At 55.7% G+C, this 21,775-nt stretch overlaps 10 protein-coding genes across 10 annotated transcripts; 4 read left to right on the top strand and 6 right to left on the bottom strand.

The window, feature by feature from the left end:
• Positions 1 to 143: 143 nt before the first annotated feature.
• Positions 144 to 1,266, bottom strand: UV8b_03464 (uncharacterized protein; the record flags this gene model as incomplete). Its single annotated transcript, XM_043140962.1, has 2 exons — positions 144 to 1,010; positions 1,141 to 1,266. The coding sequence occupies 2 exons, from the start codon at positions 1,264 to 1,266 to the stop codon at positions 144 to 146; spliced, it is 993 nt and encodes a 330-aa protein (XP_042996896.1).
• A 966-nt stretch (positions 1,267 to 2,232) lies between these two features.
• Positions 2,233 to 3,256, top strand: UV8b_03463 (uncharacterized protein; the record flags this gene model as incomplete). The annotated part of the gene is made up of 3 exons (XM_043140961.1): positions 2,233 to 2,394; positions 2,729 to 2,811; positions 2,893 to 3,256. The coding sequence occupies 3 exons, from the start codon at positions 2,233 to 2,235 to the stop codon at positions 3,254 to 3,256; spliced, it is 609 nt and encodes a 202-aa protein (XP_042996895.1).
• A 267-nt stretch (positions 3,257 to 3,523) lies between these two features.
• Positions 3,524 to 5,308, bottom strand: UV8b_03462 (uncharacterized protein; the record flags this gene model as incomplete). Its single annotated transcript, XM_043140960.1, has 2 exons — positions 3,524 to 4,934; positions 5,016 to 5,308. 2 exons carry the CDS (start codon positions 5,306 to 5,308, stop codon positions 3,524 to 3,526), a joined length of 1,704 nt encoding a protein of 567 aa, XP_042996894.1.
• A 2,122-nt stretch (positions 5,309 to 7,430) lies between these two features.
• UV8b_03461 (uncharacterized protein) lies at positions 7,431 to 10,220 on the top strand (the record flags this gene model as incomplete). Its single annotated transcript, XM_043140959.1, has 3 exons — positions 7,431 to 7,625; positions 7,694 to 8,305; positions 8,412 to 10,220. The coding sequence occupies 3 exons, from the start codon at positions 7,431 to 7,433 to the stop codon at positions 10,218 to 10,220; spliced, it is 2,616 nt and encodes an 871-aa protein (XP_042996893.1).
• A 698-nt stretch (positions 10,221 to 10,918) lies between these two features.
• UV8b_03460 (uncharacterized protein) lies at positions 10,919 to 11,670 on the bottom strand (the record flags this gene model as incomplete). The annotated part of the gene is made up of 3 exons (XM_043140958.1): positions 10,919 to 11,012; positions 11,078 to 11,159; positions 11,283 to 11,670. The coding sequence occupies 3 exons, from the start codon at positions 11,668 to 11,670 to the stop codon at positions 10,919 to 10,921; spliced, it is 564 nt and encodes a 187-aa protein (XP_042996892.1).
• A 730-nt stretch (positions 11,671 to 12,400) lies between these two features.
• UV8b_03459 (uncharacterized protein) lies at positions 12,401 to 12,667 on the top strand (the record flags this gene model as incomplete). Its single annotated transcript, XM_043140957.1, has 1 exon — positions 12,401 to 12,667. One exon carries the CDS (start codon positions 12,401 to 12,403, stop codon positions 12,665 to 12,667), a length of 267 nt encoding a protein of 88 aa, XP_042996891.1.
• A 234-nt stretch (positions 12,668 to 12,901) lies between these two features.
• On the bottom strand, positions 12,902 to 14,466 carry UV8b_03458 (uncharacterized protein; the record flags this gene model as incomplete). Its single annotated transcript, XM_043140956.1, has 2 exons — positions 12,902 to 14,118; positions 14,214 to 14,466. 2 exons carry the CDS (start codon positions 14,464 to 14,466, stop codon positions 12,902 to 12,904), a joined length of 1,470 nt encoding a protein of 489 aa, XP_042996890.1.
• A 527-nt stretch (positions 14,467 to 14,993) lies between these two features.
• UV8b_03457 (uncharacterized protein) lies at positions 14,994 to 15,500 on the bottom strand (the record flags this gene model as incomplete). Its single annotated transcript, XM_043140955.1, has 1 exon — positions 14,994 to 15,500. The coding sequence occupies one exon, from the start codon at positions 15,498 to 15,500 to the stop codon at positions 14,994 to 14,996; it is 507 nt and encodes a 168-aa protein (XP_042996889.1).
• A 917-nt stretch (positions 15,501 to 16,417) lies between these two features.
• Positions 16,418 to 16,856, bottom strand: UV8b_03456 (uncharacterized protein; the record flags this gene model as incomplete). Its single annotated transcript, XM_043140954.1, has 2 exons — positions 16,418 to 16,530; positions 16,619 to 16,856. 2 exons carry the CDS (start codon positions 16,854 to 16,856, stop codon positions 16,418 to 16,420), a joined length of 351 nt encoding a protein of 116 aa, XP_042996888.1.
• Positions 16,857 to 20,880: 4,024 nt separating this feature from the next.
• Positions 20,881 to 21,323, top strand: UV8b_03455 (uncharacterized protein; the record flags this gene model as incomplete). Its single annotated transcript, XM_043140953.1, has 2 exons — positions 20,881 to 21,072; positions 21,129 to 21,323. 2 exons carry the CDS (start codon positions 20,881 to 20,883, stop codon positions 21,321 to 21,323), a joined length of 387 nt encoding a protein of 128 aa, XP_042996887.1.
• Between the last annotated feature and the right edge of the window lie 452 nt (positions 21,324 to 21,775).

Genomic DNA, 21,775 nt, shown 5'->3' with positions numbered 1-21,775 from the left:
CGGCGCCCGTCCAGTGGTGCTACGTGGCTCACAACTTTCACTACAGGTATCAAGTGACTTCCAAAACTGTGCCAAAAGTACTAAACGAGATGCTCCTGACTGTGACCTGCCTCTCGGAAGGCAGCAGCATCTTCTCCGTACGTTTACACGATGATTGCTGCAATCAGAGCCAACCCTCCAATGGTCGACAGCGGCGGAACCATACTGTGAGTTGAGTCTGACCCAGGAACCTGTGCCGGCACTGATGGCTGCCCACTCGGCTCAAAAATGTCGGACGGACGTGCCCATTGTGTGCTCGCGGAAGAGTAGCTTGGGATTGTTGTAGACAGGTTGGAGGTATTACTGGCAGGATCAGTTGGCCGCTGTTCAGATGTGTACGGCTGCGGTTGAGTCGGAGATGAGGCTGCAGACTGTGCCCCAGAGGTGTATATCGGAGGACTTGCAGTGGTTGAATCTTGACAAGTAGATTCTGGGAAGTTTGTGCTGCTGGCATTGTCTTCCAAGGGCCCCTCCTCACATGTGGTAGTAGTCTGTGATGCAACCGTCACGAGAGGTGACTCGGTGGTGCTCGAAGTGTCCTCCAATGGGCAGGGTGTAGTGAGCGCCATTGACGACAATGCCGGAGTGTTGGACTCTTCGCATGGGCCAGAGCTGGACGAAGTAATGACAAAGGTAAAAGTCGTTGGCACCTCTGGTGCCGAGCCAACTGGGGTGATCATTCCCTCAGCTTGAGCTGTAGTATAATCGACGGGTGCTGAGGAGGCACATGGAGCCGAGGTCCAAGTATCTTCATATGCGTCACTTGCAGAACTTGTAGGCAGTGTCTGGGTTTGAGGGTCCTGGGTAATCCCCTCGGTCTTGATGTAGACATTCGCGATTCCCCGTCCCTCGTCTGGACAGACGGTCCCACACATGCCATAGGACGAATCACCCATGCAGGCATAGTTGCAAACACTCTCATCCACTGATTTGATTACCCCAGAATCGTCTCCGCATCGGCATTCACTATACTGGGTCAGTCATCGACTTGAACTCTGGGAGTGAGCACCATAGGTACCTAGGAAAGAGGGCAGCGAATCGATGCCCTTGACAAGCCGTCTGACATGATTCCGGGGTCAGTGGACTACCATTGAGAGCCACAGGAGACGTAAAACAGGATAGATCGACAGAAGAACATCCTTGATACGCGAAAGAAGCGGTGGCGTGGCTGCTTTGACAAACTGCCAGGGCTATACCGTAGGCAACGACGAACAAGAGGGCAAGCATCGTAGAATCGCAAAAGAAAATCAATCTAGTGTTCCAGGGAATTCAATGAGCGTGTCGAGTGGTTCTCACGCGGATTGAAGGAAGGGGCGTGTATATAGAGCCTAAACGAAGGACAAGGGTCGGGAAGGGTGTAAGAGATATGAGAAGATGGAGGAGAACGGGAGCGTTGAATGCTTTTTAATCGAGGTGACAATACGCAACGGTACTGATTCGAATGCGGACTTGCTTGAAAACAAGAAAAAACTCTGCCGGCCTCAAGAAGGGAAGGAGCGTCGATTCATACTTTCGCGCATAATTTCATTGCAGCTGTCAGACTTGGCAGCCGGCTGGAACCCGTTGTCCGAGCAGTGCGCAGCTGCTACCTGGCGAGAGCAACATGGCACTGCATCAGTCGATTTTGCGGAAAGAATCCTGCACGTATTCATTGGATTTACCGGTGCCAGCTTCTGGAGTCATGATAAAAAGAAAAAGACCAGTTGACCCATCCGGGCGTGCAATCCAGAAGATCAAGAGTAAGACTTTTATATCTCTGCGTGGCTGCACCCGCACCGTGAGACCGCATACAAAATGAAAAACTTTCCTATGGCACAGAAACTGGAGCAAAAGAAACAGAAGGTGACGATAATGAGGTGTTCACAATTGCCAATGGTTGAGTACCTAAGGTACCTTAGTACCTGTGAAACTTGAAAGCCTCCAGTACACCTGAAACTGAAAGTTGATTCTAAAATAAATGTTGCGAAAATGCTGAACGGCAATGACCTTTCAAATCCCGCTCACGTGCAAGGTCATGCGGCTGCTAGCATGGTTCCGCTTCTTCACAGGCTGGAACCCCACAAAAAGTCAGGGCTTGGAAACCCCCGTTAGCGACCGCCATTGTCAATTGCGGTAGTAAAACTTCAACAGGTTGTGGAAACAGCTTTCATCACCGTCGTTCTCACCATCACCCTCGTGCAACCACAAGTCAAGATGAGCGCCCAGGCCTTGAACAAGATTGCTCACAACAGCCCTTCGCGGCAGAACCCCTCTGAGCTTGAGCAGCAAATTGCTCAGGCTCTGTACGATCTCGAGGCTAACACTGCCGACCTCAAGGTTGCCTTGCGACCTCTGCAGTTTGTCTCTGCCCGCGAGGTGAGAATCTGAAACTACAAAACACAGATCCCGGCCTAGCCACCTTTCGAAATCCTGTTTCCAAAAGAAATGCAGCTACAATGGCTACGATGAGCGTCTTCCCAAGATGAAAACCCGCGATGCGAGACCCTCGACGGTTGCCGAAAAAAAAATCGCAAAAAGAGAGTTTGACGTAATGACATTACGTGGCACTGTCCAAGAACAGACTCAGCTTCATCGCTTGGGAGACGCACGTTTGAGCCAGCGTACAATTGACTTCTGATTGGAACAGGACGGGAAGCGGTCCAAGGCGTCATGTCCTGGAGCTCGCATGCTGACTTTGGGTCTTGATTAGATCGAAGTTGGCCACGGCAAGAAGGCTGTTGTCATCTTTGTCCCCGTCCCTTCCCTGCAGGGCTTCCATCGTGTTCAGCAGCGGTAAGTCTGGTCAAGCAAAGAATATTACCTCCCAGTAACGAGAAACACCTCCGGAGGAATGCCGATGCTAACTCATCATAGCCTGACCCGTGAGCTCGAGAAGAAGTTCTCTGACCGCCATGTCTTGATCCTCGCCTCCCGCCGCATTCTGCCCCGCCCCAAGCGATCTGCCCGTTCGCGCAACACCCAGAAGCAGAAGCGTCCCCGTTCCCGCACTCTGACTGCTGTCCATGATGCCATCCTTGCCGATCTCTGCTTCCCCGTCGAGATTGTTGGCAAACGCATCCGTACCAAGGAGGACGGCAGCAAGCTTCTCAAGGTTGTCCTTGACGAGAAGGAGCGTGTCGGTGTTGACTACAGACTCGACACCTACGCCGAGGTTTACCGCCGCCTTACTGGCCGCAACGTCAACTTCGAGTTCCCCCAGAGCGGTAGCACCGAGTAAAATAAAACAAAACACAAGACTTTGTGTCATGGGCATGGTCATACAGGGGTTGGGAGTGCTTTGGAATTTTCAATTGTCACATTTGATGGTTGGTCAACAAAATGGGCTTGGCGTCTTATGAGTACAGGTAGCTTGATAATGATTACGGGCTACCCACATTATTCCTTCTTGAACTCGCTCGACCACCCCGTCGTGCTCATAAAAGAACTCTTGGTTTCCCTTCTTTACCAGTTGGTATTGGTTAATTTCCTTTTGTGTCCTACCATTTCAATCGTGACTGATGCGCCCTATGCCGAGAACACACCAATACGCCAATTCTCTCTTTTCTCGAGCCTCCTTGTCTTTACCAGACACACTGCCCATGTCGTGCTGAACATCAGTTTCCCATTCGATTCGCACAAACATGGGTATTTCCAGGATGTCCTCATCCTCCTTGAGAGGACTGTCATCAACATCTTGTTTGGCATCGCCAAAGAACCCTCGATGCGCTGTTCTAAGAGATGGCGGTATGACCTCGAGCACGATGCTAACCCAATTGCGACCCCTTTCCCAGATCTTGGCCGCATCTCCCTGGCCGACTCCCGCCCCATTCCGTCGTCCATCTCTGCCAGCGTCCTTCAGCGCGTCGTCCCACATGTCGACATTGGCGTCGACCTCGAATTCGGGACACAGCACGGTGACTTTGCTAGCGAATCGCCCCGGCGTGGTATTGGGCGTGGCAAGGGTTACCTTGATGCTGTCAAACAGCGGATTCTTGAACGTCAGGATGTATTGATATGGCTTCAGAGGCGTAAGGGGAGCTTCCTCGTTCTTGAGGGGTCGAGAGGTGACGGGCACCGGCTGTGCGGTTGGTTGCATCGGGCGGATGGTGATAGTGGGGATATAAGACTTTGCGACTAGGCGGATCTTGAATCTGGTAGATGTCACTTTGTTCTCGGGTTTCGAAATGATGTGACGACAAACAGGGCAGCGTTTGGATCGCTTGGTGCGGAGGAGGTAAGGAATCGGTCGCAGCTCATCTACAAACCTTAGTGGTAAAGGCTGGTTTTCTCGTTGCTCGGTAGATGCTGTGGCATGCCAGCCCTCGTGCACCAGCTTTTTGATCGAGGCAGATTCGTCAAGCTGCGCCAATTTCAACCCTTCTTCCGAGTTCAATGCTTCGCGCATGACGTTGGCCGGGCCGTGCGGTAGCCTCCGTGCGTGACTACCGCGACCTCCTGTATACAGGGACATTATCCTCGACAAGGCGGCAGGAGAGGCGAAGCCAACACCGTCGTGCAAGGGCGTGCCGGTGAGTGATGTGTTTGTCTCCGCCAGCTGCTCCTGGTAAAAGGCTTTCAAGCAAGCGAATTGCAAATCGTGATCGACCTGGCCATCTGGTAGTCGAGGTTCGTCAGGGTTTTCCTTCCGCCTTTCCTTGACATCCTTGACGGTAATCTTTGCCGTCCCACCATTATTCACCTTGCCGAGCTGCGAGTGTATCCCACTAGGCCTGTCGAACTCGATACCAATCTCGGTGGATGACCAGTTGCAATACTGGCAGAAAAGAGCATACGGTCCGCGGCTTGAGCCTGGCTGTCCATCTGGACCCAGCGCACTGGGATCGGACACAGGTTGAAGTGAGCCGGCTTGAAGGGGACCAACACATACTGGACATTGATAACAGCTTCGGGTGCACCTTGAAACCATGTCTCTGTTAGTCTATTTCTGTTCTTGCTCCTAGTTTTGAGGGCGCTTGCGCCGGGCCTGTGGGTGGTACCTGTTGCCCTCGCTGCGAAGGTTGCTGCTAGGAACCTCAAACAAGCAATTGGGACAGTAGTACGTGACTATCTCCTCTGTGACGCATCTCTGGCAACGGATTTGCTGGCAGTCTTCGCAGTATAGCAAATACTCCAGGGGGAACAGGCTATAGTTGGATCGCGGGGCACGGGGATCGAAGGTTCGCTCGTCATCGTGCTCCTGATCATGCCTTTGCTGGGTTACGTCGGGATCGACTACAGATTGATCTGAACATGGACATTGTATGTAGGTATACGGAGTGGTGCGTGCCATCGCTGACACTCAGTTCCGTATACTTGGTCGGCCCATGCGAATCACCTAGTTCTCGCCATTAATTTCAGAAACGGGCTGGACGGTTAGCTTGGCACCAAAGTCGCAAGTCGCTTAGTACGGACTGCGGGAGTGGAGTTTTGATGAGGCTGAATTTGACTGTCAGGTGACTCTCCCTCTCCACTCGGTACGGAGTACTTACTACTGAGGCTGTCTCTGCAGGCAGGCGCGACCCACAAGACAAGTAGCCATCGTCATCTCCACCATTGCATTGCATTGCCCCTTGCGGCTGGCCAAAAGAAACGTGAAATGCCAACGAGGGCCTATGCCTATCGACGATGATCCGGCTTCAGACAAAATCTGCCATCGACGAAGACCCATGCTTGCCATGTCTTTCTGGACCTGCAGCTCTTGGCACCCCCTCTGGCAACTCCCCGCTTACGGAGTACTATGTAGAGGGACCTACTTCCGACGCGTCTCAACGCACCAGCTCACAAAACGCCTGCATTTGGCTGAGCCTATTCGGTCTCATATCGCTGAAGAAAATATTGCAGAGTCACACCGCAACTCCTCTGCTATGAATGCGTTGACCGTGCAGATATATCTTCGGCCACTGTCTTGTTAGTTGGGCGGGCTTGGCTATGCATGTCGGTGAAGACCAGCGGAGCGCCGCCTTTGACACAAAGACATCCCCCACGCCCCCTTGGGAAGAGCAAAGAGCGATTGCGAACCCACCTTATCTGTGAGACTGTTCCCGATATCACCATGTCTATGATATCATCTCGCATGAGTTTTTCTGCTTCGAGCTGATGGGATTATCACCTGGCCCCTATTTCCCCGCCGACAAAGCACGATAATCCAATTCTAAAACTTCGCCCAGCGCCAGCCTGGTGTGGCAGGGAAATGAGGACCCGTCTGCCGCGTACTACCTTGTACACTTTTAGGCACAACGTTTGACAGAGTAAAGACTATCTCATCAGCCGCCCAGACTGGCCTCAATGTGGCTTCCGCTGCACCGAGTACTGCCCTGGTCGTCATGGGCCCCAGCCAGGTGTGTTGGCCACCCCTGTATCGGCGGAGTAGGTTGGGAGCTTTGCGAGGGGCTAAACCCCTTCTATCCTTACGGGGTAGTGCCATCAGCAATTATCCACGACAGTAGTGGACATGGTATCAAGGAGGTCAGAGAGGGGCATATTGAAGATGAATGAAGGGCATTCCGAGGCTTGACCAAATAGTCGAGGTAGGCGTGGGCCTTGCGCACCGCACCGTTGAGGATGCATCAGGCAAGCTGGAGGAGCCCTTATCAAAGTCCCGAGCTGCCTTTCTTACCCTGGTCTCAGGTGCAGACATAGGGTGAGGACAATTCTTGAAGCATACAAGCACACCATGTACTGATAATGCCTACAGAGTGCCCGGCGCTAGCTCGTCTTGCCTTCCGGTGGGAGAATTCCAACAAGACACGTCCTGTTCCTTTGTCGCATTTAAAGGGATGGCATCGGACCAAATCATACATGGCGAAAAAACTTGTTCTGCAATCTCGCAACCCGTACGGGGTACATGGAAATCAGCCGCCAGCCAGCCGTCTTTCGGTTCCTGTGGCTGGCGCCTTCATCTGCCCCTTGGAGCACTAAGACCATATGGGCCATTATTTCCAATAAACTTCGTGGGCTATCTCGATTGCCCTTGTCAGCGACGACGAAAGCATGATTGCGACCGTCCAGGTCCCAGCTTGGTCAAAACACCCTAATAAAGACGGCTGACCCAGCTACTACGTACCATTCCTTTTGTACGTCGTCTTGAATTTGACGGGCCTTTCTGCTTGTCCATTTAAGTGCGGGGAATTGCTTCGAATCTGCCAGTATTGTTTTCTCATTACCACCACATTGATTTACCGCGGTCGGGAAATTCGGCATTGATCCATCTTAATTGCTGCAGCGACGCTTGGCGAGTCCCGAGGCTCGGGTGTTTCTTAATTCCGGCAGAGCATCACGCAATAGCCATGACCGAAATCTGGGAGTTCTCTTCATCACAGGTCTTCAGTTGAGTTTGTGGCATTGGAATCGACGGTCTGCATTTTTAAGCCGAGGTCCGTCGTTGACGTCGAACCGGGCGCCGGGAAGCGGCAATGCATCGATTGGAACAATTGAATGGTCCCAAGACCGTGCCTTTGTCTCAATCGAAGGCAAAGACTGCCCACACCTCCACGACTCATCGTAGGAAGGGTTCAGCTACACACCAGGAACGAACGCTTTTGAGCCAAAAGTTGAAGCGATGGGATGGAAACAAGCGTCAAAGTTCCGGCTGGCATTATTTGGACAAGGTATAACCAAGACTCCCCCCGGTGCATGTCAACTGCTCTCGCCCTCGTCTGATACCATGTCCTTACAGGACCCTGAACTCTGGACGCGAAATGGCAACTGCCTCATTTATATTGGCGGCCGTAAAGACGGTTGTAGGCAGCGACAAGCTAAGCAGCCGCCGGCGTTCAGAGTACCATTCGAACACCTTTTAAACGGCAAATGTTATCCTCTGATTGAGAAGTCTCAGGTCAACTGGCCCGAGGGATCCGAGCCTGCTCGACCATGCGGCCCTAGCGAGATTGATGCTTGGCACCGTGCCAACCCCACGCGAACAGTCGAACTGTTCATCACAGCGCCGCAAGTTGCCGAGAAGCAGCAACTTCGCCGCCATCAACTGTTGATACGAAATTTTATCGCTTGGATTATGCGGAAGTCGCTAGTCGGGGAAACTCTCGGGGAAGCATTGGTGGGATTGCTGCACTGCATGCAAGAGTATAGGACTCATGACCATGTGGATAATGTGGCAGATCTCGTCCATTATCTCAACCGAGAAGGATATCTGTCCTTTGCAGGCCAAGCCGAGTATGCTCTGGCAGTACTGCGTCTGGCCGAGACGTTTTGTTTGAAAGACCTGTACTTTCAGGCTTTGGCTCACTGTGTGGGAATGAAAGAGATGCTGCCTAGCAAGAGAGAGTTCCAGGTATTGCCACCGCCCTTCCCCCCCCCCCCCCCCTGCTGTGCCCTTGACTTTTTGACCGAATCGCAATTCGACAAGAGTTACTAACAGACCTGCTACTGCAACCCAGTTTGTGAGTTTTGCGACGAGAAAGCTCATTGATGACGCCGAAAGTGAACTAAATTCACGCCTCAGACGGACCTGGGACATGCTGCGCAGCTTTCTCGACCAGGAACTTTCAGAAGCACACATAGGCATTCCGGCTGGCTTACGTGCGCATCTCGAGCGCTTCCGGAGTTTTCTGCTCTCGTTTTACAGTGCTAAACTGGGTTATTGGCCACCACGAGCGTTCGACGGGTCCGTTTGCCGGGTCTTGAAGCGTGATTTCCTGGCTTTATACAACCTTTTGGTTGACCAAGGCTACAACTCGAATGAAGCCATGCCATTTGTTGCTGTTGGAGGCATCTGCACCTTGCAACTCATTCAAACCTTTGACACGAACAACGGCTTTGAGCCTATGCCGCATCCTCTGCCCAAGCTTCCTCAACAGAGTGAACTGAGACGGTCTAGGCGCATCTTATGGATCCCACGAGGATCCAGGCAACGTGGCGAGGAGCATCAACTGAATCGCGTGTCCCTGGTGAATGCGTCAAACTGGAGAGAGGACTCGTTCCAAAATGGCCTTGTCAGGGCTTATAGGAAGTTTGAGGAGGACTGCGCAATTTCACCCAAAAAAATTGACCGGAACGAACGAGTATCGCTGGTGGATGGACGCAAGATACGGTGGATACTGATATATGCGGTGCATCAGACTCTGCAGTGCGCCACTCAGCGACCTGTTGAAATGCAAGACGACCCAGAAGCCGAGTATGTTGTCTCCATTGCCAAAAACACGCGAACGCCTTGGCAGGACGGCAAGCTTCATGCTGGATTGTCCCAGATCACGGCAAAGTCGGCGCTCAAGCACCATTTGGAGCGGACCGAGATGGAGCAGTCTCCATCGATCTCGGAGAAACTTGAGATTAAACCCGACATTGACTACTTTGCCTTGACGCACAAGACCGATGAGTCGCCCAAGCCGACGGGAAGACAAGCTTCTCTCCCAGATTCGACGGATGCGTCAGTGTCATTGTCGCGGACGAGCTCTTTTAGCTCTTTTAAGCAGGCTTTGAGCCGGAGCTCTACCATCCGCAGATCGACGCGAAGACTCAAGCTGAGCGTCCCCGCGTCCAATACATCCACAGCCGTTACGTCCATGCCACTCTACCACGAGATAGTGGTGCCTAGATACGGGAACGGCGCAAGCGATGTGCAATTGGAACCTACAGCTGATGCACCGGCAGCGAAACCCGCCGTGCAAGTCAGTCGAAGTGCGTCGACGGCTTCCGAGACTGGATCCAGCAACATCAGCACATTCGCAAGCTCCGTGAGCACGGGGTCAACTCTCGATTCATCTCTCAACTCACCCACTCAACTACCGGAATCGCCCTTGCACAAGTTGCCCGGCAAGGCACGTCGTTGGAGCAATCAAGACTGTGCCTACCCAATAGGCAGCAGCAGCTGTCCCAATGTCACGACGTGCATTTCCAAACGTAACTCGCTTAAGCGGCGGCCGATAAGCACCACACTGGAAGGATGCAACTATGCCGCCAGAGCATTCGGGCAGTTCGTGGACCAAGAACGCCGCGCCATGTTTGCTTCAAGTCGCCCGGTCGGCAGCGATCCAAAGAGGGGTGGAAACACTTCACACAGCCGGTCGATGCCGCTTCCGATACAGGAAGACGAAATCAAGGAGGAGCCTGGTGGTTTAATCCGAGACTCGGGTGACTGGACGGCCATGCAGGCGTTTCTTGACGGCAAGCTGTCTGGGGGGGGGAGCTCAAGCAGAGATGCTTGGGAGCAGTACGCCGATCTGGGAGGCTTGACAGAAGCTAGGTGAGACGTTGCAGCCAGAAAAAAGCCGGGCTTTGCTACTTTGACTGAAAATTCGGGGGTCGTTTATTGTTTGCGAGGCCTACGCGGCATGTTTCTTTTGCGTTTGCACTTTTTTTTTTTTTTTTTTTTTTTTTTTTTTTTTTTTTTTTTTCGTTTCTGCTGTTCTCCCTCATTCTCCCGTCTCTCTCGTTCTTTTTTTTTCTCTCTCTTTGTCGCTAGTTCGGTTGCGTCATTCCGTGCATTTCTAACGTCGGAAGCGTATCTTGGTCTGTTTTGGTTGTGGGACGAATGCACGTCATGGATGGATGATACCCCCCGTGCGGCGCTTGCTCATATATGACGCTGGGCTGCGCGGCACGTCTTGACGCATGGGCTTGTCGGTGGAGGGTCATTTGAATTTTCCGGACCTTGTCGCAGCAGGGATTTTGCACATGCGGGCGATGTGTGTGGAGATGCTCGGAGTGTGCAGGGGATGCCTTGTGTCGATGCAGTCCATCCGCGTATCGATACTTGTTTGCGTGGGTACTATTTACAAAACATGGAAATGCTCATGACTACCATGAAAATGCACTTTTCGCCAAGCAATCGCCCGCCCTGCCCGCCCTGCCCGGCTCGGCCGTCTCGGCCGTGGTTCCTCGTTTGACGTCCCGTGACGGGTTTCCGCCGCTCGACCTCTGATTCTTCGTGATGCTAGTCCTAGTCCTAGTCCTTCTTGACATGCACGCCTTCCAGGTTGTCGAGAATCTCCGAGCCCAAAGCATATATCATGTAGGACGGCCCGACGAGCCACGCGCCACTGCCACCCGTTAGCAGAGAAAGACCCCCTCCCGGCTAGCCGATCCAGGACGGGACGAGACAAACTTGGGAACGATCCACAGGAGGACCAGATCAGCGACGGCATTGTGGCCAATGTTGGCAAAGCCGGAGAAATACTCGTGCGCCCCTGTGCCGCCACGCCCACGTCGACGCAAAAAAAAACAAAAAAAAAAAAAAGGAAGTCGTTAGCAGCGTCCCCCGCGGCCCGAGCGCGCCAGCCCAAGCTAGCGTGGAGGACTCCGGGACTCACAGTACAGAACCGTCTTGCTCAGCGTCATGACGGCGGCGCTAAAGCCGAGCAGCAGGGCGAGAGCGCCGACGCGGCCGGCGACGGCCCCGGCGGGCTGGCGGCGCGAGCGCCACAGGCGCAGGTAGGCGAGGTACATGGCCGTCTCGACGAGGTTGAGGAGGGCCTGGGCGCCGGTGAAGCCGCTGCGGTCGCGGAAGGCCTTCCAGCCGTACACGTGGTCGATTTCCCCGTAGAGCTTGTAGGGCGACCAGGGCCAGTGGCAGCAGCCGCCGGGCATGGTGTGCGGGCGGCCGAGCACGTAGAGCGTGTCCCAGGCGACGAGGGGGAGGGAGACGGCCATCCAGACGAGGGCCCAGAAGGGGGGGGTGTGCGTGAATGCGCGGGCCATGGGGGAGGAGGCGGTAGGGCGATGCGGTGGCGTGTGCGTGTGTGTGCGTGTGTGTGTGTGTGTGTGTGTGTGTTTTTGGTGGTTCAGAGGGGTTCGGCGGTTGCAAAGGTCGAGAAACTGGACGGGGCTCGGATGTGTCGGTCGGAGGGAGGCGGCGCGGGTGGGGTTGCGTTGCGGGGTTCTGGCTTGGTGGCGGGGGCTTTGCCGCGATGCCGAGTTGCCGAGTTTCTTGGTAGATATGGTGTGGACGCGTGACCTTCTTTTCACAGCCAGCCTTGTTTCGTCTTCTCCTTGGCTCTCTCTTCCCTTCGCTTCTCTTCTCTGCCATTCTCGGCCTCCATTGCCCAGACTTTTGCTCGCCCTGGTCGGAAACATACCGGGTCCGACAGCCAATCCGTCCCCAGGCTGGCGCGACGTGGCTTGCATCAAAACAGGGGCGCGGCCCCTTGACCAGACAATGAGGTGGCGGCTTCAAGGCCGCGACAGCTTCGGCTGGCACTGCCGGGCGGCGCCCGGGGGCCTTACGCCGTAGCTCACCACTTTAAAGGGGCATGCCTGAGGAGCAGGCCACAGCACCTGGAGCCCGCATCGCCAGCCAGAACCTCTTTTGCGCCCTTTTCGCCGTCTTGACACGGCTCCCTTTTCGACCTCGACCGGCGACGTCCGTTGCTGCTACGTCTCTGGGCCTTTCGAAAGAAGCAGCCCTCCTCAACAGCGGGCTTGCATCGCCATGGGCGGCAACCTCTCCTCTCCCGTGGTCCAACATACCCACAAGTTTGTTCTGGGTGCCCCCGACGCGCGCAACGACCTTATTCTCGCCTCCATCTGGGCATCCGTCTTTTACGCCTGCGCAATGGTCTTCACGACGTGCGTGCTCGTCGATCGCTGGAAGGGCCCGGCGGATAAGGTGCGCGTGGGAGGGGGGTCTGTGCTGGTCGCGTTGCTGGTGTCGACGGCTTGGCCCGTTGTTATGGCCTATCTTGCGGCTACGGAGTGACTGGCGGGTATGAAGGCGATGGTTTCGTGTTGGAAGCAGAGACTCTTGGGGCGGGGGGGTGCCATGGTACCGGGAGATGGGCGTTGGGTCGGCAAATAACTGTACAAACATTCGAACAAAAGACCTTCTCTTTGGAAACGATCTGTATGCACGCAAGCAACCCTCGGTGCACCAGGCGCTGCAACATCCTCATCCGTCGTTTCCCCAGACGACCCCCATCAGCCCATCAGCCCATCAGCCCACCAGAGTGTTCCTGCGGCTCCTCTCGGCCCGAAGGTCCTGGCGTCCCACAATCGTCTCGAGGGTCTGCCTCAAAGCCGTGAAGTCGTATCTTGCTCCGCGGCCGTGGGCATCCTTGGGCCCGTACAGGCGCATTGTGTCGATTCCTAGCTCGGCGAAGCGCGCCTTGTCGACTTTGGGCGAAGTCGGGCCCTCGAGATGGATGAGGTGCGTGACGTAGAGCGAGTACTCGTCCTCCCGAGGCTTCTGCCACGCCCTGGAGTCGGCGCAAGCATTCGCGATGGCTGCCACGAAGTCGAGGGCTGACAAGGGTTGGTCCGAGGGACCAGTCTCGCGATCCGTCGTGCCGTTCAGGAGGAGGATCTTGTTCCGGACGGCGGGGTTGGCGACGGCCTCTCCCACGCCCCTGAGCACCAGGTTGGGTATCAGGGACGTGAACAGAGAGCCTATGCTGTAGATGACGGTGTGGGACGAGTGGACGGCATCCAGGACGCGAGGGTTGGCGGGGATGCGGATCTCCTGCCCGTACGGATTGATGTACCATATCCTGTCGATCCTGGAAGGGAGGTCCTCGTCGTCTTGCTTGGAGAAGGAAATGGCCGGTCTCCTCAGGGCGGGCAGCGACCCCGGCAGGTTCGCATCCTCAACCTGCTCGTGATGGTCTGCTTCGTGGCCCGCGGGCAGGGGTGCGGCGCGGGTGCTCACGCCGACGCCCGGCACGGCAGCGGTGGGGTAGCTCGGGTGAGATATGTCGTTCTGGCCCGTGATGACGGTGCCGTCGCGGAGGCCGGCGGCGATGTGGTGCGCAAAGTTGGTGTTGATGGCGGGCAGGACGGAGACGCCGTCGGGCACCGCGCAGACGGAGCTGAGCAGGTAGATGGCCGCCTCGAAGCTGCCCGTGAACAGGCGGGCGCCGGTGAGGAAGAGGTTCCCGACGCTGGCGTTGGAGAAGTCGAAGCGGCTGCTGGGCCGCATGCGCTTGACCACCTCGAGGTTGAAGCTGTTTAGGTACGAGCGGATGAGTTCGCGCTTGGGGGACGAGATGTCGACCCACAGCGGGTGCGTGGCCTCGAGCATCTCGAACCACTCGGCCCGGGCTGCGTGGTACGTCTTGGGCAGGCGGTGGTTGAACAGGTGCTTGATGGCCGCGGTTTCGCGCAGGTCGTTGTCGGGGATGAGCCTGACCAGGCGGGAGCGCACGTCGCCGATCCCTGGAGAGGGGGGGGGGGGGGGGTGGTGGTGGTTGGGCACCCGCGGTGTGAATCAAGGTGGCACGCGTTCAGGGGTCAGAAGAACAAGAGGTTACCTGGGCCGCCGAAGACGCGGATGATTTCGCTCGTGCTGCCGCCATTGTCCGAGATGGGGATCACGTAGCTGAGGGAGGCGTGGTTGGCGGCCCGCAGGCGCTCGAAGACGTCGACGAGGCTGTTGGCTGCGCTGCCGCCCGAGAAGACGACGATTCCTGTGCGGGGAGGTGCAGACGGGGGCTGGCGAGTGGAACGGGGTGTCATTGTGCCATGGGGGGTTGACGATGATGGACGATGATGGACGTGTTGCATGTGCAAGGAGCAGCATCAGCACCGGTCTTGCGGGGACGTGGCCTTGACTCACCCTTGACAAGTCGAGAACTCGCTGCTAGCAGCCTTAGGCGCCTCCATCCATGCCTAGAGATGGAGATGGCAGCCGCGCGGGTTGTTCCTGCCTGATTGCTGATTGCTGACTGCTGATTGGTGGCCGGGCTTGATTGGATGGGTCCAGGGCCACCTGCCGCACGTGCATCTCCTCATCAGTCATCCACACGTCTCGAGGAAGCAGGCACGTCACCACGTAGAAACACGCCATCGTGGAAAACAAAAAAACGACATTCAAAGAACAAGATGATACAGCACGAATCGAATCCACCCTGACACTCGAATCCCAGAAAATTAGTCCCGTAAAAGGGTTTCCCCCCACGACTCTATACATGTTATTTTGCGCCCTGCCCCGCAGCCTTGACCCAGAATTACCGTCCTCCATCTTGCGAAACCGACTAGCACACAACAAACATGACACCCCGTCATCTCGGCGCCGTCGCGGCATCGGAGGCCTAGAAAATCAGGGCCACCACGGCCAAGAGGCCGCCAAGGACACCCGACCCGCCCAGCCCATTCACCGCCGCGCCGGCAGTGACGGGCGCGGTCGTCGTCTCCGGCCCGGTCGGCCTGTACGTGTACGACGCCTCCGTCGAGTTGCTGATGGTCAAGGTGGTGATGGTGCCGATGCACGCAGCCGTGGTTTGGGGCGCCTCGGTCGTGGCGGTCAGCTCCTGGGTCGTGGACTCGGTGGACGAAGAAGCAACCTGGGTCGACGTCTCCGTGACCACGGGCACCGTGGAAGTCTCCGTGACCACGGGAACCGTGGAAGTCTCCGTGACCACGGGAACCGTGGAAGTCTCCGTGACCACGGGAACCGTAGAAGTCTCCGTGACCACGGGCACCGTAGAAGTCACCGTGACCACGGGCACCGACTCGGAGCCGGTTGGCGCCGTCCCGGAGGTTTCCTGGGCGAGCACAAGGGAGACGGCCGAAAGACCGAGGACGAGGAAGCTCTTCATCGTGGAACTTGGTCAAGGGAACCCGAGATTCGGTTTTTCCTTCTTTATCTGAACGAAGGTTGGTGGAAAAAAGAACGGGGCTAGTAGCTCTCTACACAGAAACGAATGGTATTTTGGAAGCGGACAGTGGTACGCACCACGGCTGGGGAGCAGATGCTTTCTTGACTTTATATCTGAGATGTGGCTCCGGCCCGTTGTCAGGGTCAGCGCCATGGCCACGGCGCCCATCATGGCGCTCCAAGGTATCCTCGTTCTTTCATTGCCGTGATTATGCTGGACCTGCCTGAACGCCTGCATGATGCGTGCGCAACACTGTTGCGGGGGATTAACCGAGGGAGGGCACACCAAAATACGAAGCTGCCGGGTCGTCATGGCCGCGGCAGACGGCACGTTGGATGACGCGGCCAGCTTCGGACCTGAGTGGACGCCGACGTTTTGCATCTGACGTTTGTTGTCGCCAGCATGCATGTTGCTACCTACGACCCGGCTGATTCAGCCTCGCCATTGGCAAGATGCACGCGCCTGCATTGCTGAAACGATGGAAATAAAACCATCCTCTGCTGATGGAGGAGAAGACAGGGCCATGGCCAACTTGTCGGATACTCGGTCAGATCGGGTCGCTGCCCACTCTAGCATGAACTTGCGCCTCCTTGCGGCCTACACCATCACATCTGTATACGAGGGGTCATGGCGAAAAATGCTCAGGTTCCGTCTATCATCTGCGTAATCCCCATGTCACTGCCGCAAGCCCCCTCCTCTATCATTGTTCGGAAACAAAGCCACTTCCCCGCCTCCCCCCCCCCCCCCCCCCCCCACCCCTTTGCCAGAATTACAGCCGCATTAAGAATCAAGGTTTGTTTCGTTCTATATTTGCTTCGATCTCGTCATTTGGAAACGACTCGGGAAATTTCACGTCTTTATTGACACGCCATGGACCACGCTTGCCAGCCCCCGGCGCTGCTGCAGCACTGGCCAGCGCGGCAGACCCTGCGCGTCGACGCAGCGCAGGCGGAGTCGGTATACAGCGACACTTGCATGACGTTGGGACGTTAGCAGAGGAAAGCTCACTGCTCCTCCAATCCTTTCGTTGCAGTTCTTCACGCCAGAGAGTGACATACAGGTGCAGCCTTTGTTGGTGTCAATGTTCCGAATGGACCTGGCGGGCAGGCCGTTGAGCGACTTGCACTCGTTGGCGCGAAAGTCGTCGTCAATCACTGTCCAGACGCCTTCGTTCTTTTGAGAGCAGCCCTGCTCGCCGTACAGCCGCATGTCGGCAACATGGACGTTTCTCGGAACGGCGACGGCGCCGACCGAGGTGATGATTGTGGCAGCGGCGAGAACCTGTATCGTGTGCATGATGAATGACAGATGGGTGTGAGTGGGGTGGGGACTAAAGCTCTTTCACGAGATGTCTGTCCCTGCGAGGTGAAGAATGAAGACAAAGCCAAAGATTGAAACGGGTCTTGGCGCAGCGGTCATGACATGGTAGATATATCGGGGGACAAGGTCTATCAGGCAGCGCGGTTCCGTCCGAAGCAAGCACCATGGCACACCACGAGGTGACAAGAGCGCTGGGCCAGGCTCCGTCGACGGCGACGGCTTTCTCTCGTATCCTGCGTGCCATGCGTTGACTCTGCTCCGGTGCACGGAGCCATCTAGAGGAAAACCAAAAGGACAAAAAAGACAAAAGGGCAGAGAGTTTGAGGGAGAAACTAGGCCGATGGCCACGAGATCAAGATGGTCGGGAATCGAGATGGCGGTGGGTGCTTGTCGCTTGTCGGAATACGAGCTGCGAAAAGGCAGAGACACGGCCCAGCTGCCATAATTTGAGACAGGAGCCTTGATCAGACGTAGACGCGGATGGCGTCATGCCAACCGAAGCACGCCGGGGCGAAGGCGAGGAACCCTTGCCACGGGGGGGGACAGGACAGACCCAAGCCGGTGGCGGGCTTGGGCTTGGCTCGCGCGATGGGCCACGGAACGAGACGAGCAACTTGGAAAGCCGTCAACATGCGATGGAACAACGCAGACGGGCTTCGCGTCGCAGAGGGGGGGGGGGGGGGGGGGTGCCGGGTGAGAAACGCCCTCTTTGTCTTGATTTACGAATTGTTTGCTAGGATGGTGCGACGCTTTGCGCTGGAGCAGAGATAGAGAAGAAGCCCGAGCCCGGCCACCCCGTCCGCGTGGGTAGTAGCTTGAGATTCGGCACCCCCTTCTGGGGAGGGCGCGCGCTGGGCTGTGCTTGGCCCTTTGGGGACGGCACGCCAATCCCACGGGGGAGCCGACGCTGTGCGAGCCCCAGGATTGCGCGCTGCCTTCGTAAACGTGCCATTGATGTGGTGTAGCGTGACGGGTCGGCTGCGGCTGCGGCTGCGCTGGGCAACTGCAACTGCACAGTAAGCCCGCAGGAGCTTTTGCATCGCCACGGGGGGGGGGGCTTCCCGCCGCGCTCGCTGGTGCTGCCGTGCCCCAGCCCGAGCCCTGCGGCAGCCGAAAGAAAGAGGCTGGGCGTGGCCGCGCGTCGCTGGTGACGGTGACGGTGACGGTGACGATGACGATGACGATGACGGGTGACGGGCTTGGCCGGCCCGGCGGGTGCCCTGCGTCGCGTTGGACGGCGAGATTTCGGGCGCAGAGCGTCGGGGATCCTGCTGCCGGGATACCGTGGAGGGTGTTTGGTTTTCCCCTTCCCCTCACCGGCAAATAGCAGCGTCTTTCTGATTGAAAAGGAGAGTGAATCCCGGCTGGGCCGGTAGCTCCCCGGCTCGGTCTGCTGATCCCCGTGCTGGGTGCCGCCCGGCCCTTCCCCCCCTCCCCCCGTGTGCGGCTGGCTTGGCGGAAACGGCCGCAAGTCCGTCGCTTTGCCGCAGCAGCGACGGACGGGGTGCCGGCGCATACCATAACACGTCCACGCCGTCGAGTTGGCTTGATTTGCATCCGCCGCGGGCCGGGGGTTCTAGGCGGAGGCAGGTTCTCCTCGGGTAGAAACCGTATGCGCGGCTTGATGTCCTGTTCTGTGGAATGCCTTTGCTGCCCACACATTTCGAGGCGATGATCCGTATATTCGTCGGAAACATACTGTATAAGCTGATACGGAGGGAAAGGGCAGCACAATGCGGCAGCCACCAGTCTTTTGGGCCGGATAGTTCGAAAGTCGTTGTACAGGCCAAGTCAAGTGATGATCCAAGACACCTAGCGGAATATGGCGGCTGCGATTTACTGCGACGAGATGAAAATCTTCGTCAGGTTTCGCGAAGAAGGCTAGGTTAGTCACCCTGGCTGCTTGCTTGCTTGCTACGATTCTTCTTTCGCAGGAGACGCAATAGCTGTGATTTCCAACAACGGCCTGCTATCTTCCAAATCAAGATACCTCTGTTTGTCCCTCTTGGATGCCAATGTCTCGTCGCTCCTTAATGTCCGATATGAGGCCATCCTTGGGTATTCACACAAACACACGATCCCAGATGTTACTTTGACAGATGCCCCGGTTTCCAGCTTTGACATACTTGATATCTCGGCCAATTGAGAAAAAAACAAGTCTTAGTCGCGCTCGTGCCCAGAGCTTCGGCAAAACAAATGACGGATTGGCCTGGAGCAATCTGTAGTTTTATAAGCTACTAGACCCGGGGGCCTACATGTTGAGATATAGGTCTCAATAGGCTCTGGATGAATATCCATTTTTGCCTTTAAACACTACAACCCGCTCCTTCTTCTTGCCTTTTTCCAAAGGCACCTTTTACTCTCGTCTTTGGTCTTACTTTCACGATTAGCTTAGTAGGACTGCAGCTAATTAGAGTGGATGTTGAGAATAGTGCGATCTCCCTATCCGACTGTGGCGGTGCAAAACCGCGCAGCTTCTGCGATCATCTACGGTCAGCTACGTAAGGGGTTGTACCTCATTTGCCCCTCTATACGGTGCTAGTAGTACGATGGTGTAGTGTGGCGTGGTGGATTGGCAACTAAGCTTGTATGCGTCAGCATGGCATGAGTCTGCACCATGTATGGTAATGCTGGGCGCCAAATACAGGCCGGCGGGGAGACCTCAAGCTACTATGGGAGGGCATTTTGACTGCTGCTACCTGGCAATGCTAGCCGCTTTTCCCCAGCGGAAATGCTTCTTTAGGAAGAAAGATCACGACAAGATAAGACGGAGAGCAGTATCAGCAATGCGCTTTTTCATTAAATTCATTCTTGAAATGAGCGCCTCCCTTCGTAAAGCGACACTATTGCTTATAGTATGTTGACCTTTGCCTTCACTTGCCGTCATTTGCGAGAAAAAAGTTGCTCCTCGTCTGCGAACGTGTGAAGTTGGGTCTGTGGCTCCGAATTCGCCAGTTACTCGACAGGACGAATGATCAATGCATATGGAGGTCGGCCGGCCGGGACAGACCTGATCCCCCCCTGTGATTTGAACCCACAAGCCACGGAAAGGGCATCTCTGAACCATTTTCGACGTTGGAGGGGCTATTTGTTGTTATTTATACATATTGCTGTTTACGTGTAGTGGGCTTTATCCACCTGTCTTGCAGCCTTGTGGCATCGGAATCCGACAGACAGCCCATGAACTTGCATCGTCGGCTGCCGAGAAATTGAGTGCTGCCTGACACTGTCTAGCGTCTGATTTGTCCATCAATATCTGAGCGCTCCGGCTGTCGCGTTAATTGGTGCGCTTGTCCCGAGGCAGACGTCCAGAGTCGGTTATATGCAGTCACGATGCGTCATGTGCCCCCAACCCGGGCTATCTCATTCCGTCCAGAGGCTGACTTGGGACTCCAGAGTCCGTACGAAGCAATCAAACATTGGCCTCTGCACTTGGACTCCTGGGCTGCAATGGAGCAAAGGTCAATCCACTGGTCGCCATGAAGCCTATTTAAGGTGTAAGGGTTTATAGATCCCTTATGGACCTAAAAGGATTTATCAAGTGCCCAACTACTTTTCACAAAAGGATGGCTCGTGTCATGCGTCGTTAGGCCCAGAAGGGAAGGAGCTATGCACAGATTATTCCTCACCGGCGCTTACGCTTACAGCATCACAGCATGTGATGGGTACAGTGGGTACCCGAGGGTACCAGACTATTCCTATGTACACCACAGCCTCTTTTATGCCGGGCGGTAACTCGACCTGCACTGGCCAGAATTTCTGACTCAAGCTCCTCCACACCGCTCTCACAATCTATCGACAAAGCAACATTCATCATGAATCCTTACATGGCGGACCAAGATTGCCTCCCCAAAGATGACCCGTTGCGGATGTCCCGTTCTATGGCCGGTATTTGCCAAAGGAGCATGACTTTCATGTTGATATGCGTCACGTCAACTCCAGCTCGCAGGCATCCTGAGAGTTCTGGGCTACAGTACTAGACCTCTGCACAGAATCAAACATGATTTACCCGGCCGACGAAGGCGAAGGCCAACATGTTTTTGCCGTCGGCAGCGTAATTGTCAAATCAAGGCACCGGCACCAGCACGTCAAGGTCGACTATTCATACGCCGACGCCAAAGAAACCCAAGCTGTTGCCATTGCCAAGAGCGTCCTCAAGGGAGTCAGGCAGGATATCTATTTCGCGGGCAAGGTACACTGCATGCACTAACTACCTATTTATGGATGGACTCACTTGACCCTGTTTAGATCAATGGTCGCGCGGTCCTAATCCAGGAGAGACTTCCCGGCATGGGTCTGACTGTCGCAGAGCCGTATCTATCGGATGCCCAGAAGCAATCGTTCAAAGAGCAAGCACGGGAGATTCTTAGACAGCTGCATACCGTCAAAGCACCCAGCGGCCGTCAAACTCGCCAGCATATTGTCCCGGATCCCGATAACTGACAAAAGGCCACCTGAATCCGCAAGAGCCACACGTCCTTTTCTCGGGTAGCATTGCCCAAGACATGAGCTTCATGCATAATGGTTTCAAGCCGGATAACTGCATGCATAGTTGATAACCACAGGATAGTAGGACTCATTGACTGAGAGATGGCGGGGTCTTTCGGCTGGAGGACAGCTGGGGAGATGCACCGGAAAATAAAATCTCCTCGGCGGGATCAGTTTGTCAAGGCCAACTTGAGCGAAGATCGGCTTCGAGAGATCGTGTGGTGGAAAGATCTTTACGACGTTTCACCGTCGGGGTCTTGGAAAGTCCTTGATGAGTCATTGTCGCCACACTGGGGACAAGTCCGATCTGGTCCCGGCTCCGGTAATTTGCGGTCTATTGCTGGAGCCTGGACGAGGTACAGTCGGCTTGGTTCTGCCGGTTCTGTCGGAACGAACCAATTTGAAGC

This window comes from Ustilaginoidea virens, chromosome 3 (assembly GCF_000687475.1).
Source record: "Ustilaginoidea virens chromosome 3, complete sequence".
Lineage (NCBI taxonomy): Eukaryota > Fungi > Ascomycota > Sordariomycetes > Hypocreales > Clavicipitaceae > Ustilaginoidea > Ustilaginoidea virens.
Note: the sequence above shows the minus strand (reverse complement) of the source record. Positions and strands in the feature narration are given on the sequence as shown.